This window comes from Porites lutea, chromosome 1 (genome assembly GCF_958299795.1).
Source record: "Porites lutea chromosome 1, jaPorLute2.1, whole genome shotgun sequence".
NCBI classification, from domain to species: domain Eukaryota; kingdom Metazoa; phylum Cnidaria; class Anthozoa; order Scleractinia; family Poritidae; genus Porites; species Porites lutea.
The window spans coordinates 2,039,998-2,057,239 of record NC_133201.1 but is presented as its reverse complement, the minus strand read 5'-3'; the positions used below and the strand labels follow the sequence as shown (position 1 = coordinate 2,057,239).

Sequence of the window (17,242 nt, the reverse complement as noted above, 5' to 3'; positions counted from 1 at the left end):
AAAGATAAAGGCATTTTTCCACAGAACCCCCCTCCCATATGGCGCCACTCCAACCCCTACTAGGATACGAGTCAAGTGCCCGTGTTTGGTCAGGGTCCCGGGGCGGGGGGGGGGGGTATATTGGTGTGTCTATTTGTTCGATAAAGAACACAGAAATACTCGGGGTGGAGAAAGTTCTGGCGTGTCTCCTGGCATTTTACACCTGCTTTAAAAACGTTGATAGCGTAGGTTTCAAAAACGAGGAAGCCTGCAATCACCACGGCTTTATTAATTAACTATTAATTATTTATTATTTATTAATTCAGTGAGTTTAAGGAAAAAAGAGGACATGATATGGCTATTTGGGGAGGACACGGAGTTAGGAGAACGGGCGAATTTGGGTCCGGGAGGGGTATGGCGGGCGGGTTGGAAAAGGCCGCGGGAAGTGAGAGCCTAGAAGGGTGGGAAGCGGGCGAAAAAGGGGGAAATGACGCAATAATGCTTGATATTTTCTATTCGAAAAAGGGCTAAAGCGGAGGAAGCCAAGACGGAGCAGGAAATTTAAAATACGGGAAGAGGGGGGTTTGGACCCCCTGTCCCCCTTATTTTGTCACCCATGCAAGACAGGGCATTTTCGTGACATCGTGACTGCTATGACATGGGAAGGCATATCTTCTTTTGTATTCTTAGTTAAAAATGTGTTTACAAAGACAAAATCAACAAACCGCAATTTCACCATGAATGCCTGCTTTATTACGGTTTTTCTCATCGTTACTACCAAAGAGATCTTAGGAAAGAAGAACTTCACCAATAGTGAGGATGTTCAAGCGGACTACAAAGGTAAGAAGAAGCTTTTTTGTGGACTAAAACTGTAAACCTTTAAAACCTCCAGCAAAGGTGGGTATCAACTTCAGAAACCCCCTACATAGAATGGCAAATAACAACTTAATCTAAGTTCTTTTTTAATGCTGTTTAATCTTTGTAACGTAAGGTATATTTTTAAAAATTATTTTATAACCTCTGAATAAAGATTTTAATTCATTTTTAATAACAAATTTAAAGAAAAATTGCAAGAAGTGGGTACGACGATTGTCTCCCCACGGATCAAAATAGATCGTTTCTAAATCAAAATACTAAAACAAACAATGTCTGCAACAAACGGATGGAAGGTAGGAAAAGAGCGGCTTTCTGAAAGAAAGTAGGCCTTAAAAAAAAGAAACAATCCCACTGAAAAATGCATGAACTTGGGCGGATTAAAATTTCCAAAATTTGGTGTCAAGAGACTCAAAAGAGACGTTCTTCAGTTTACGCAATTATGGCATGACATTCATTTATAATTATAAGAGCTAAGTTCCTTTCCAACTAAAACTGCGTCAAAACTCCTGCGTCATTTGATCAGCATTCCAGCTTAGAAGTCCAAGAAAGAGATGCCGAAATATTCGAATAAGAATTCTGGTCGCATCCGCTTTACCCTTTTCTCTACTTTTTCTATGGCGCAAGGTGTGGTATATCTTAGATTGAATATCCCTTGTCGCAGTTTTAAACATTTACTTTAAAAACAAACTATCGGATTATTTTTTTTCAGAGTTTCGACTTGACCTCAAACGCATCAAATTTGAATCAGTTCTTTACAGAACAAAGTTTCATAATGCCTTTTTAAAAACTTCTTTGCAGTTTTGGCTAAAATAACGAGTGGAGTCCATCGTTTTTATTTATTTTTATTTCAAAGCGGGCATCGCGTTGAGTATACGGTACAAGACTGAATAATTTAGTCCTTTTATGGCTTTCGACTTCCTTTTGACGTTTTCATTTTACGAAAATAAAGGAGAAAACAATGTAAATTGACACTATTTAGTAAACTCAACTGACACCCGATGAATGGTTTGTTATTTATTCAACGAAGAGGGCTTTTATACCTTATGGGGATAATACCCCACATTGACTCGCAGAAATTCTAAATAAATCAGCTACTAATTAATCCCCACATACCTTATATGAAAATAGACTTACATGTAAATTGAACTTTAATTTCGTGTTACAAACAGACAAGTTTACCCAAAAATCGTTTGGATGTAAGTCCATCGTTGTCGCTGTTGTTCAATTTGTTGTTTTTGTTTCAAGGAAACTGGTTTGGGCCTGCTGTTATTAATCAAATCGAAGCATTTGTCCGCGGGGGTGGGACTCCGCATATGAAAGGGGTGGGGATGCTCGTCGTCTCGCTTAAGGGTTTAGATTTCGAATTTTGGTTTCACTTAGGGTGCAAAACGCCATCATATTTAGCCGTGAAGGTCTCGTTTAGGGTTGCACGCGACAAAATATGAAAATATATATTTGATATGTATATTTTTAATTCGTTTTATTTACTCCATTCATATAATCCAAGTTTTCTCATTTGTCTGTGTTTTAACATGGTCTCTTTTAGGGGTCAAAAAGAGCCCGGGCCACGCCAAGATCGGTCTCATTTAGGGGTTTAATTCAAAATTTCCCTCGAGCATCCCCACCCCTTTCATATGCGGAGTCCCCCTCCGGGCATTTGTCTTGGCAACACGAATATTTTCGACGAGAGAGGTAAAAAATTAAGCTCCAATATCAAAGTCAAATATTTCTTCTAAAGTGCTACAGCTAATCTAATGCAACATTTTAGCAAATTAAGCTAAGTGACGGAAAAATTGTGTTGGGCCCATAGAGTCCAGAACCGGATCCTCCGTATATATTTTAGTTAAAAACCGGGACAGAGATATTCTTTTATGAGTGTTTAATACACGTTAGGTTTGTGACTCGTATCATTTTAGCGTAAGAAACACATATCATAATACACTATAATTACACTGTAAATCAGAAAGATCTGTTTTAGCCCTAAAAATAGGGCCGTTTCGGTGAGTAAAATACAGTCCCATGTTTGAGTCTTACTTGGCTCCCTTACATCAGGGCCAATACAGTCCAATTAGCTAGGGCTGATTTAGTCCCAGGGCTGAAATGGGCCCTACCGTGGGCTGGAATAGCTTTTTGATTGAGCTTTTTTGGTCTAAATTGTGCTCAAATGGCTCCAGGAAGGGCTGAATCAGAATTTGGCCTACAGGGCTGAACTGACATTTTAGGGCTGAAACAGATCTTCTTAATTTTCAGTGTAATTATCATGCTACGGATTCCGGATTCCAGTCGAGTACTGTATTCCGGATTTCTGGAACTTGGATTCCGCATCCCAATAGTTAGCGGGATTCCGGATTCTTTGGGCCGAGGCCCAGGATTCCAGATTTCACAAGCAAAACCTTCCTGGGTGGGGGAGATGCTTTAATAGCAGCAATTTTGCAAGAGGCATTAGTGGACTTACGCAACAGGACGGCCAGGAAAGAAGAAGGCAAACCTTGTGTGACAAGCGTGACAATGATTTTGCTTGAAACAACTTTTCAGCAAATTTCACTTTCTTTTAAACAGAACCTTTTGTAAAGGACCAGAAGACATATGTGTTAAGTGAAGGTAACGACAAAACACGTAAGTAGTAACCTTGTAGCGTTTGTCACACAAGTGTTTTGTCGTCCTCTTCTTCCTGCCGTCCTGCTGCGTTAACTCACTATTCTATCATGTCCATGACTCCGTCATTTTTGCAAACAAGTAAAGGCCAACATTATTTGTTTTTGTTTCTCCAGTTCACGTCCGTTTGAAGGGATCCACCCTTTCATATGGCGGACGAGTGGAAATCAGCAAAGACGGGGAGATCTGGGGCACAATATGCGACAAGGGCTGGAACCTAAATGACGCCCGCGTTATTTGCAAACAGCTGAGCTTTTCTAATGAAGTCGCCGCTGTTCCTATGGCAGGGTTTGGTGCAGGCTCAGGCGCAATATTTCTTAAAGATGTTGATTGTGAAGGGAATGAGAGATCACTGCTTGAGTGTGAACATGGTGGCTGGAGGAATTATGTCGTTAATAAGTCGTGTGACCACAGCATGGACGTTGGTGTCCTTTGCTCTCCACCCGGCAAGAGAACTGGTAAAATTTATTGATATTTTGCATTGCTTAACATATGGTGGGGTAATGTTTGAGACGGTGAGTGATACCTGCAGGGGCCCGTTTCTTGAAAGTCCCGATAACATTTCTGGCCCGGAGAGTTGTTTTAATGTTTGCCGTGTTTTTACTCGAGATCAAAGTTTCAATAATTTTGAAAATGATACAATGAAACTATCAAAAAAAAAGAAGTAGATTGACTGGTTTTTGAGGTAGGAACTGTCCTACTACTCAAAAGGTTTTCAGTGATTTTAAATCTTACCTTCGGGCCCGATGGGGAAAAGTTACCGGGCCTTTCGACAAACGGACTCCTAGGCACAATAAGGGTTCCACAAAAGTTAACATCTTCCATCCGACCACGGAAAAAAAGCAAGGGATTGAAAATACATTTTTAGAGGTTCAAGACAATAATATCACACAACAACCAAATAAATAACAGACAGGTAAATGTGTACACCTTGAAAATTTTCTTATAGCTTGCTTAAGGAGGCACTGCATGGACGTTTAATCATACGAGGCCTAATAAAAATTACCATTGATATGTATTGACCGAATGCAGGAGCCGATTACTTGGCGAAAGAACGCTTTTTGAGAATTTTGTTCATAAGATCGAGCATAAGGTTCGCATTGAGTATCTTAACAGGCAAGCTCGTGTCGTTAGTTTCTCAGTTACTGGCGGGAGGTCGTGTGTTCAATTCCCAGGGCCGGACCATTATTTCATAACTGAAAAATGAACGTACTCCCTTTGCACTGCAAGCGGCGAGACCTTCACGTGGCTCGGATGACCAATGGCGGTCCCGTCTCCAGTTGGAGACTTAAAAATAGTGTCCGCAATTAGCACTTTCATGCTAAATACATTGACACTCAAATAATTAAAGGGCATAAGGAAACTGTTTTCTGTTTCAGTATTTGAACCAGTGATCGTGATAATATTCCTGGCTTGCTTGGCAGTTGTCTCTTTCCTTCTCAATGTTTGGTTCACTTACTACATTTGCTGCAGAGTAAAGCGGAGAAGAACAGGTCAGCTGACCACTATTGAGCACGGGACCCTGAGTCGCAAACATACTTGTCGGAATGGGTTCGAAAATTTTGCTTTGGACATAGACACGGTTGAAAGTTGCCTTCCGTCAGCCACCCCGGAAGTTGTTACACTCGATGGTGTGCTTCGTCGGTGGAGTGGAAGAAAAAGTAAAGAGGATGCGCAGTCTAGTGATGCCGCTTGCCAGCAAGAAGAAGAGCCACATGTGTACCAGAGAGTAGAATCATGCATGTTAGATCCACCCTCCTCGAACTACCTGAAGATTTTAGAATCTGTGGGAGACGGGCAGACAAATCAGCATCCCATTGAAAGATCTCCAAAAAAGTCAAATTATCAGTTTCTTTCGCTGCGTCTACAAGAAGCAACAAAGAATGCTGCGACAGATATCAAAGGAGATCAAGAAGAAAAGCATTTGTATCAAACATTACTGTTAAGAAATGGGTGCCAGGATGTAACTCAGGTCTCCACTGACAGAAAACACCCAAATGGAGCTGGGAGTTCGAACTTACGAGAATCAATTCATGATTACGTCGAGATCATAAGTGATGAGGAGTTCGAGGCAAACACCAAAAGAGATCAGACAAGTACAGAAAAGTCACAGGAAACTACAGCCGCCGTCGACTGCGCATATGAAACATTAAAACCACCACCAGTTTCTGTTCGAAAAGAGGAAGGCACAGAAGCAGCCTCCACCGTTTTCCAGGTGATTGACCAATCACTGAAAAGAGAGGACACAGATGAGGCCGATTATATTGAGCTGTTAAATGAGAACGAGGCTGGTGAGAAAGAAAATGCAATAACTAAGAGCTAAAGAAGATAACCGCTGACCGAAAGAATTGTTATTTGAACTAGATTTTGCTAATCCGACAAAGTTTAGCAACATGGACAAAAAGCTTACTAAATCATTAGACAACATTTTCGGGAAAAATTTTCCAGCAGTCCCTGAATGATGTTAAGAAGCTATTAATAAAAAACAGAGCTAGTTTAGAAACCGGTCTGTATTTTATAGTACGGGGTTCCCGAACTCCTCGTCGGCAGTCACTGAGGGCGAGAAACGTGTGGCTATCCGAACAGGACCCAACAAATTAACCTCGTTCCCATGGCTTCTCCCTGAGAAGCCCTGGGCATGGGGTTGCCGACCTGTGGTTGAATGGTCCATGTCCTGAAAGAGTTTTTTTCTTTTTTTAACAACGATGTACTGGGTTCGGAAAATTCAAAACATTGTCTGATGGCTCATCTTTATGGAACACTAATACTCGGCTAGGCGAACTTTGTACGAAACAAGATGCCCCTTTCCGTCAAGATAATGGGTGACTCATCAGTTGACCTTTGGCGAATGTTAATTGCTGTCTCTCTCTGTCAAAGGCCGGAATTTGTTTATTCTCGTGGTCTTTAGTCCAAACAAAAAGCAAAAGGTTTCAGTAGTGTTGAAATTTCATTCAAATTTTATCCGTATCTTATTGTCGTCCTTTCATCAGTTTTCCGAACCAAATTCATTTTCCTGTCTACCCACACAAAAATTAAAGGTTTATGAACCAAATCAGAAACAGGAACGGCAGCGATGACCGCGAGGGAGGCTTCTTATCTCCTCGCGCGTGTTCTCCTCTCGCGCGCATCATTTGTCTCGCGACCCATACTGTTCCTTTGGGCCAACCACGCAGGCTCTTTTCTATCAGCACATAACTGTTGACAGCTGGCAGCTGGCCTATTTGCGTGTTCACCCACACGGAGCAGAGTTCGTCATCGGATCGACGCAAAACACTAAGTTGGAGACTGAGGGGGTCTGCATTTGCGGGATAAATTTTGTAAGTAGATGTAGATAAATTAACATCGGGTATCTGAAAAGCAACGTAGTGTTTAACATTTGCTCTTGTAAACAGAAGCAAAAAATAATTCATGGAATGCAGTTTTGACGGTTCACGGTTTGTATGTACCCCACCTGAATATCGCATGTCCCTGACTGTTTTTAGAAGACCAAATTTCCCTAGGAGGGTATATGGCCTCGCTAATGGTTTATGTATGTTTAGATAATCGATACCTCGTTAGGATAAACGTTCCACAGTGATGACCCTTATTAAGAAAAGATCCACACAGTTTACAAACCGAGAGGGCCCTTTGGAGTGGCTAGCGAGGCGATCAAAAGATTAAAACTGTTGATCTTTTCTTTCATATAAAGCGGAAAGCACTTCATTTAAGCTGCGTGTAAACAATGCAGTGCTACTAGTCTTTAAGCGTGTTATTCAGTTTTCGAACAGTCACAAGCACCGTTAGTCAAACTATCAGCAATGGAATAGGGTTTAGTCATTTGAAATTTCTTTCTACGCATTTTATTTTCGTCATTGTCTGGCTCTGTGGATCGGTGCAGCTAGTATGTCACTATGACCTTAAAATTAAGTACCTGAATAGTAATCCCTACTGGAGTTTAAAATTCCTTGCATAGCTTCTTAGACATCAAAGACAGCGCGCTCTTCTATATCGGCGTCACAACAGTTCAGGTAATTTTCAGTTTTAGGCAAATATGTTTTACAAAAGTATGACAAAATTCCGCTCTCTTATGATCATTCATATTGTTTATGGAAGTACGCATGCACCTAAAACTGAAAGAAATGAAGGTGACCGCAGATAGGTGTATTTCAAGCACTTACTTTTCCCCTGGTTTAGGAAATTGTACTAAAGTGAACTAAACAGCATATATTTACACTTGGCCCAAGCCTGAAGAACCTATGACCGTGGGAGTTAGTTTATTGTAATTGTAAAAGTTGAAGTCAAAAGACCTCTTCAGCTTGCTTGTTTTGTATTCTCAATACAGGCCATGTGATAATACGCTAGATAACTGTTAATTTATGTCTAATTCACGTGCATATGTACGCATAATTTATGAAGGGACAAGGTCCCAGTTCCCCTGGGACCTCTTTTGGGAAAACAAAACATACAAGCCAAAGAGGTCTATTATCTGCCTTACCTTGGAGTCCGTTCCCCATAACCTGTCTCTTCCAAAAAAGATTCATTCTTGATAACTTTCAATAGTACACCTTGTTCCCTTCCACCCCCACCCCCCCTCCTCCAAAATGTATAAGTATTGCTTTTTTGCTCTCAATTCCCAGAAGAAATTAGAAGTACAATGTAAAGGGTATTTAATTTTTTTCGGGGTGCGGAAGAGCGGAATAATTTGTTTTATGGGCAATCTGAAAGTAGCTAAAGTCTTTCTAACCACAACCTCATTTCCAGGGTTCCCAGGATTTTTCTGGAAACAAGGTTGTGTTTAACCATAGGAAAACACGGTAAAGTGATACCACTAACATGAGCAAGAGCGAAGAGAGGAAAGACCAGGCCACGGAAGAGGAGGATGACGACGATGATGAAGAAGCTGAGATCATGGAGATCCGAGGTGTGGTGATGACGCCCGGAATTCACTGGAGCGTAGCCTGGGAACGACATGTGGTGAATGTATATACGGGGATTGAAATTTATCAGAATCTTAAGATACCCCTGGGTCAAAACAACCGCGAAATAACACGGATGTTAGAAGAGAGCATTGAACAGAACAAACGGATGACTATCGATTATAGAATTGCTGATAAGGAAATTCTTGAAGTCCGATATCGTTAGTTATCACAACTCGCCTCCACATGTCTGGACGCGCACAAGTCAGTTTAGCCTAAAACGTCCCAATTTCTGATGCTTTTTAATATTTTGTTATAAATTATTGTTAACCTAATTAATGATTGACTGTAGTGTACAATGTAAACAAGTATTAACTGTGGAAAGACAGACGATCCTGAAAGTTGACGGTCCTCTAGAGTTTTTTTATGATGCTGTGCAAGGTAGTTACTTTCTCAGTTTGAGTCTGTGAAAGAAATCCTATGTTGTAATCTTTCAAATGAAAGCTTCTGAGTGGTACTTTCCTGTGGTATATTATGCAGCTGTATTACAATAAACTTTGCCTGCAGTACTGGCTGTACTGGCCTTCGCGACAAGACCGCACAGGAATTTGGGTTCTAGCCAATTGGGTACTAGCAAAACTCAGTGATGAAGCGAGCCCTTCGTCGTAAAATCACAAGGTTTCTTGAGCTCATCTTATGCACTAAATATCACGAATTAAGGACCGAAATATATTAGTCTGCGAAAACATCCGTTTCTTCCTTGCTCTTCGCCGCTGGGGACGTTTGTTCCTCCGCGCGAAACGTCCCCAGCAGCGAAGAGCGAGGAGAAACGGATGTTTTCGCAGGCTAGAAATATATAGGATTTAAAGCTACCCAAATGACCTTGCGGTCTTGCCGCGTAGTACTGTAGTCGTGGGGTCAACCAATGGTTGACAAGGCAAGGAATTTTACTTCATAAGTTAATGCTCTCAGCTCTTATTATCCATACAATATAAACATGTTGTTGTAAATGAGTTTTGCTTGATCCTAACTATTATCATTGACGGTCAATAAGTAGCTGGAAATCTGATGAGGAAAAAGATAGGCAATAATTAATGTTTTATTTCTTTCTAGGCATTTTCTTCCTTTATGATGGAAAATTGTGCGTAACGAAAGTTGTTTGCTTTGTGGTTCAATTTAGCACCATTTCTCGCGGGGGCCCCGTTGTGTTTTACACGACGAACCAAGAGATCTACCCACGTATGACATCATACTCTTCCAGGGTGATGTGGCAATGCGCACATGAAGCTGGCCATACCGAGAAAATAATCACGAGCGTATGCCGTTTGACGTTTATTATTTTCCTTTATCATAAGGCTAATCCACTCACCCTGAATTTTAACTTTGCCGTCTCCATCAGGATCAGCTTCTTGTAAAATATCTCGCAACTCAAATTCTTTCATCTGCGCACTTCCCGGCATGCTGCTTAATGCCACTTGTAGTTCGTTCAAGCTGATATAACCTCGTTGATCCGAGTCAAAAACCCGGACAGCGTCAATGCAACCACTTTCCTCGCGTTCTTCATCTGTTATCAAAGACTCCATAACTCTGACGAACTCCACAAAAGTTATTTTCCTTTTTCCTTCAATTGAAAAAAAAAAGGACAGAGAAAAATTAAAAACGAATACGGCGAATATCCGTCATCTCAAAACTGTTGGAGATCTACAAATCGGACTGTTTTGTAGATTTGTGCGCCAATGATTGCTTTCGTTTTATTCTTTTTTAGCCTGTTTTTTATTTGCAAAGTCTAGGAGAGAGGAAGAAAGAATACCCCACCGCCATTCCCTATCCCCACCCACACCCACAAATCGCAAGGGAAGGGCCGGCCATAGATAAACTGTTCCAGCTGACCTGCTAGGTCCAGTTCGTTCAAGTAGCACCACACTGCAGCCTCAATAGGATTGTGACCAAGTGAGCGAATGAGGGGGAATACTTCTGTCACTTTGATTTTGCCATTTCCGTTTGCATCAAACACAGAGAAGGCGTCTTCAAATCCTGTCAATCATAAGAGTTATTCCAAGGTTACCATTTAAGAATTTGCTGAGTGCAGCGAATAAAGCGAAAGGGTGATCAGTTAAAGAAAGCATCAAACAGAAGTAATATCCTTCAGTTATACTTCGCCCATCCCTTTCATTCGTATTTGTTGTATTGATTGGCCATTTGCTTTCTGTAACGCTTTAGAACACCAAAACTGTCGGAAGTCGTGTTTGCAATAGGGCTGTTTATTATACATTCAACCCACTATCTCTTCTGATTGGCTGAAAGTGCTTCGTGGTTTTCGAAATCTGCTCCTGGGACGTCATCTAGCTGCAGATTATACAATAATCATGTCAAGGACACTCAAGGTCACGGGTATGATCATGTCATGTATGACCGCGGTGCATGATTTCTAAGGGTAATTATGTCAAGTTCGCGCGCTTTGTGTTGCTTGCCGTCGGTGAAGAAGCAAAAACATGACTTCCAGGTTTGCTTCGTTGACTGAGCAAGACATCGAGAAATAGTGGAAGACAAGGACTCACAAAACACAAAAAGGTCGACGAAGGTGGCAATACGTGAAAGAGAAATATCTAAGAACCTGAGAAAAAAAAAGAGTTGGCACAAAATTTGAAAACATTTTATGTCGAAGCGAGGAATAAAAAATTCGTTCAATGTATAATAAAATAATTATTGTATGAGGTTTTTGTGATATCCAGAAAAATCAAGGTCTCGGTAAGGGTTATCAGCCTCAGCCTTCGGCTTCGGCTGATAGCCCCTACCTCGACCTTAATTATTCTGGATATCACAAAAACCTCATCCAATAATTGTTTATAACAATTCCCTATTTTTCCCTAAGATCGTCGAGATGGAGCACAGTGCGTTACAGGCGACCATCTTGTAGAAGTGTCAAATCTACTTGGGGGCGGGGGACAGTTTGAGAAGAGACGGGAAAAATACTGACCAGGTAAGGGCTCGATCCTGACGATCTTGCGAAAAAATAAAGGGACGGTGAACAGCCTAGGTGTGCGAGGAAAATATAGAGTGAGTCAGCTGTCAAAAAGACGCTTTAGTCTTTTCGAGGTTAGTTTTATTCGCGAGATTACGACGGTTTCTTCATATATATCCCCCCCCGGGGGGGGGGAGGGGTCTTCCTATAATGGCCTATACGTGGAGGCTCCGCCCGAAAGAGGTACCTTTTTCAGGCTTCTGGTACATGAAAGGGTAGGGATTTCACCCTTTGAAATGTATGATAGGGTAGGGAAACTGTAACGTTTTGTAATGTTTTGCACGTACTAATTAGTTGAATTAGTACTTAAATTTAGACTAATAGCTTTTGCAATACTGTAATTCCTTTATGGTCATGCAAATAAAGCCTTTGGTGTTTTTGTTGTTGTCATTTGGGTTTCAGTAAAAGGGCCCAAAAGGGCTAACAGATGAATTTTATGGCTTTAAAAAGTCGAGCAAACGTTCTATTTTTATGATTGATTCCTAAAAGACAGTGTATTTAAAAAATAGGAGCCTATGGCAGCAGTTAAAAGGGATGCAAAGTTATAAACAAGGTATGTGAAAGGGTACCATTTGTCAATAGAAGGTATACAAAAGGCCTACCTTTTCCGTGAAAAATGGTATATAAAAGGGTAAGGGGTTAGACCTCGGGGCGGAGCCTCCCCGTATAAACGTTTGTTGAGAACTTCCCCGCCGCCGGTATATAACCCGAAGGACCATAGAAAATGTATTTGCTGAGTGAAGAAATGGTTCGCTATAAACAAAAAACAAAGCATTAACTATTTTTACCTTCAATTTGCTCGTTACAGAACACTGGATTCTCCAGTTGGTATTCTTTTTTAATGGCTTCGTTTATTCTTTGCTGCCATCGGAAAGAAAAAAGAAAGAATCCGTTTCTATTCAAAAAGTTTGCTCATGGTTTTCTGTTAGTTATTTAGCCAAGGCATGCAAGATTTAGCCTGTCACGCTATTTTTACCATGCCATGCCAGCCTTTCTATCTTCTCAGTGAGGCCGTATGGGAGTTAATACACGTATGGGTAGGCACCACGTGAAAAAAGACTTGCATAAAAGGAGAGAATGCCCGGGAACATCCACTTGTACGCAGTAACGCCATTCTTTTTTGTTCCACTATGTCCCTTTTTTAATTTAAAAAAAGTCTTTGACCAGATTAAATCAGTTCATGGCCGACTTAGTCGGCTTCACAGCCAACGGCTGTGTATCAGAGTAGAGCCGACTTGTTCTAAAGACGACTGGCTAAACTCCAGAGCTAGTTTTCAGGGGCGGATCCAGGATTTTTTTTAGGAGGGGGTGCGCTCGTCTCTTGCTCTACTTCAACACCAATAAACCACATGTTTTTTTTTTTTTGCAGAATACCAGTTGTATTAGAAAACCGCAGGTCATCTCAGGGGGGGGGGGGGGGGTGGGCACCCCCTGCACCCTCCCCCTAGATCCGCCTCTGGTTTTCATGACAACTCATATGTCCTGTTCGTAGTTGATCCAGCATAATCGCTGACGGGGATTCGAACAACTCTGCCTAGGCGTGAACATTGATCGTTACAAACAGGAGCAGTGTTCTAAGCGGTTTAAAATCGGCCTCACCTGTCTTTTTGGTGCTTTCTTGATTTCAAGTCTCACAACATTTTTGGCTTTTCTCACTGTTTGACGTGCATATTTCACTGGAACGTTACTGACGTTAATTCCGTTTATCTACAGGAAACAAAGAGAAACATCCCTGAATTTAGTTAAGAGGGTGGCTTTAGTTTACCAGCATAACAGATTTTTTTAGTAATAAAATTTTGCTCACAACGTAGATCTAAATTAGTTTGAAGACGAAATCTCATTTAAAGGTTGTACAGGTTACTGAGACGAGCTCTTGATCTTGTTGGTAATCTTGATTTGTTTATATAAAACTACTTCTAACCTCTCTTGTAGCAATATCTTTGTTGTTTCATTCTAAGTAATTTTACTCGGATTTTAAAGGATCAGTTAAAACCGTTGGAATTGCGAAAGAGGGGGTTAGTTCCATTTAAGTTTCTGACAACTATCTATTCCAGGAGTATTTTTCGAGGCAACGTCTCTCCTGAAGTCACATAATTAGCGCGTTAAACAGAGTTTGAACTTACTGACAATACTCTATCCCCAGGCCTCAGCATGCTATCTGCAGAACTCCCAGATACCACGTGCTTGATAAAAATTCCCGGATCACCAGGAAAGCAAGGGTTATCGTTTCCTCCGTGTAAAGTGAAACCCAGATCTGCTGCATGATCTGCCAATGGACAAACAAAATCATTTGCTTTACCAAAAGACCATGGTGTATTATAGAGAGTACCCTCTAAGGAAGCTGTCATTACCCACAATGCTTAAAGGAATAAAATTGTTGTTGAAAATCACGATTACGAGTGTGTATTGTTTATTGTGTGCCTCATGCAGTGTAAGGCAATCCGCATTTCAGGATCCGGCAAATTTTTGCTTGTGGAATCCTGAATCCTGGGCTATGGATATCAGGAATTCAGCTCAAGGAACCTGGAATTCTGCTAACAACTGTAATCCGGCCAATCCAAGTTCCACTGGCAATGAATCCAGAATCCAAGACCTGCAATTCCTAATCTACACCGTGAAAACCAGATTTGGATTAACTTGCATGGGACGAATGGTTACTGTATTAAACATAAATTCTTGCTTTTACTTAGACTCTAAAACTAAGAAATGAGTAAATATGATCATCTAATTACCTTCAAGCCGTTTGGGAAGTTCCACTGTCAAGTAATCAGATTCTTTCTCAAATGAAGGGAGGAGCTTTTTGATGGAAGACAGCTGTCGAAAAAGTCCGCGGGTAACAACATTCAACGGTTGGCCTTTTGGGTCCAGTTGCTTGTTCAGAGTAATATTGTTGCTTGGGTTATTAGTCTGCAAAATATTCTTGCTCTGCGGAAATTTTTGCATATTTTGTGCCTTCAGGAATTGGTTTGGACTATAATCAGTATAAATAAAAGAATATTATCGGAGAAAATTAGGTAAGAAAATCAAGTCGCTAGTAATTTCTATTAATTGACACGCCAATCAATGGCAGGGTTTGCTATAGCTTCCCTCCATGTACGTAAGGGAATCCGGATTCTGGAATCCAGGAAATTTTTCCTTTTGGCATCAGGAATCTGGGAAAGTTTTGCCTGTGGAATACTGAATCCACGACTTTGGAATCCGGAATTTAGCTTAAGGAATCCAGAATCCTGTTAACGATTATAATCCGAATCCAAGTTCCACTGACAACGACCTCGAATCCAGTATCCATAATTCCGGAATTCATGGCGTGGAATCCAGAATTCAAGACTGTCTTGCATTCCCTTACATGGGTTCATTCGGTCAAGTCGTGGGTACAAGAACTCATATGCAAAGAAGCAATTAGATGGTAGAGAACAGGCATGCTTTATTCCACCCATCCTTATATTTCAAAAAGGCTCTTTTCTGGGTCATGTTAACTGTGTGTGATATTCACCCCTTTTCCGTCAAATTTACACAGGATAAGAAACACAGGCATTAATTAATGAAACAACAATTGGTGAAAAGTAGACGGGCACCACATTTTGTCCCCGGGGTGGGTACTCCTGGGAATTCTTGGTGGGAGTGTGGCGCCCGGTTCTTCAAATCCTGACCGTATTTCAGACCAGAAAATGTCATTTTCCACACCCGTTTTCAGACCAGACCTCTAAAATCCTTACCCGTTTTCAGACCTGGCCTTCGTATAGGTAATAGCATGATTTGTAGTGATATTTGGCATAAATACCACGGCGGAATATTTCAAAATTGTTATACGTAATTTCACGAGCCGTTAGGCGAGTGAAATTTGAGACAATTTTGAAATAACAGTCGTGGTATTTATGCCAAATATCCCGAACAAATAATGCTATTATTTGTTTATCCTACTACCCACAAAGGTTTGTAATTTTCACATGTAGGTATTTCAAATTAAGTTAAACTACCACTGCTCTAAGCCAATCAAATTGCAGAAATTTCTCACGTTAGTATAAAGGCAGAAATTATGTCATTATTACTAAGATTAGAGCGGAAACAAAAAAATTCTTCAAAGCCATTTAGAATTCGCATATTTCTCTTTCTTTCTTACTCATTTGGAATTGAAGTGATAAAATAAAATACGTTCACACACTCCCGTAGTTCCCTCAAAAACGATCCCCCATTCCAGACCAAAATGGGCAAAATCTATACCTGTTTTCAGATCAAAAAGGCGAAAAAACCCTAACCGATGGGGCAACACATACCTATATAGCTTATATAAGGGAGTACCCCCCGGGATTTTGGCCGTGTAGTCCATTAAACTACGGATTCTATTTTCCCTTTTTTGAATGAGTTCGAAAGACTGGGTTGGTTATAGAAAAAATTACCTTCCCAACCAATTTTTTAAAATAAACTTTTATGAAGTGGCGAAATTGGGATCCAAAACGTCTAGCAACTCTGTCAGGTTTCATGAATACAAAGTCTACAAAGCAAAGCAACTGATACGCACGCAATGACCTATGGAGAGGTGCGCTGTACGTGGGTTGACGTACACCTTTTTTTCCCCAAGTATAACGGCTCATTACAATACGCCAAGGATAAAAGCGAGTGTGGCTTTATGGTGATGGCATAAAACTACGTGAATTTAAACAATTATACGCAATGCAGAGCTGTTGGTTCAGGCATGGAACGGAATTCAGTACTAACGCATCTTCACGAATACACAGCAGTAGGAAGCTGTTCTTAATTTAGCGATTCCAATGCGAGTTGGGGCTTTGTGTTAGGGACTGAAGTGTTTTAGATTTTCGATGTTTTTCACTTACCATGATCCAAAACTCTTTACTTTGAAGCTTCCAGACAACGAGCAAAAACATTGGAATGTTTACACTGGAGAGTATGATTAACAGAAACATTTATGCGCCTATCAATGTAAAACCGGCGGGGGGGGGGGGGGGGGGGGGGGGGAGGGCATAGGCATTTGCAGTCAAATTCCCTGCCCACGGGCAAATCATTCCAGTCAATTATAAACCAAATTTCCCCACCCCTGGCTGCTTATTGCTGTCAAATATCCCAAAGCAGAACCCAAGAAAGGCACAATAAAAATATCTCCAAATAAAACTCTGCAATCGTTATCTATATTACGTTGCTGCATCACCGAAGATACATGTTCCTGTTACAGCTGCAATTATACGTTTTAACCATAATCCTTGTTACATTGCGTAGAATACAGAAACCTTTCGGAGAAAGTCCACATTTTGTAAGTTTGAATATACCGTTCTTAGTAAAGGGTATAAAGAAAGTCAATTTTATAATCTTACAGTGATTTGTAGCGAATGAGCCATACACTGATCAATTGTACTTGCAAAAATCGACTTGGTTTCTCTTTACTTCCGTTTTATTTTGATACCACAGTATCTTAAGAGGTTCAGTTGATCAAAAACACGCTAAAAGCAACGAAATTTGAAGACAAAACAGTGAAATACACTCAGCTTTCGCTTGTTCTCGTTGGCCTCCATGATTTCCTAATCTTTCCAGACCGTACGGCGCATGTGTGAAGCGTGAAGTGGGAAACATATGTTCGGTCTCAGTTTTTTTCGTCCGAGTCGGCAGTCAAATATCTCCACGTCGGGCGAAGAAAGATTCAAATATCCCCTCTCCTGGGAGAACAAAATCAGTCAAATCCCCACTCCATGCCCTTCCCCTACCCCCTCCTGCCGGCATAACATTGATAAGGGCACTACTATAAAGAGGCTGGTGATTTCAACGAGTTCTGAATGGGACGTCTGTTTATAAGCTAAGGGGAATG

The 17,242-nt window shown here is 40.9% G+C and overlaps 2 protein-coding genes across 2 annotated transcripts; one reads left to right on the top strand and one right to left on the bottom strand.

Annotated features, from left to right (window-relative positions):
• The first annotated feature begins 699 nt into the window (after nt 1-699).
• On the top strand, nt 700-5,949 carry LOC140933694 (uncharacterized). The gene is made up of 3 exons (XM_073383308.1): nt 700-819; nt 3,627-3,968; nt 4,890-5,949. Exons 1-3 carry the CDS (start codon nt 717-719, stop codon nt 5,831-5,833), a joined length of 1,389 nt encoding a protein of 462 aa, XP_073239409.1. The 5' UTR covers nt 700-716; the 3' UTR covers nt 5,834-5,949.
• A 3,311-nt stretch (nt 5,950-9,260) lies between these two features.
• On the bottom strand, nt 9,261-16,311 carry LOC140941944 (uncharacterized). The gene is made up of 8 exons (XM_073390948.1): nt 16,260-16,311; nt 14,160-14,398; nt 13,551-13,693; nt 13,027-13,134; nt 12,216-12,288; nt 10,296-10,439; nt 9,775-10,026; nt 9,261-9,470 (listed from the first exon to the last, which is right to left on the bottom strand). The coding sequence occupies exons 2-8, from the start codon at nt 14,368-14,370 to the stop codon at nt 9,442-9,444; spliced, it is 960 nt and encodes a 319-aa protein (XP_073247049.1). The 5' UTR covers nt 14,371-14,398; nt 16,260-16,311; the 3' UTR covers nt 9,261-9,441.
• Between the last annotated feature and the right edge of the window lie 931 nt (nt 16,312-17,242).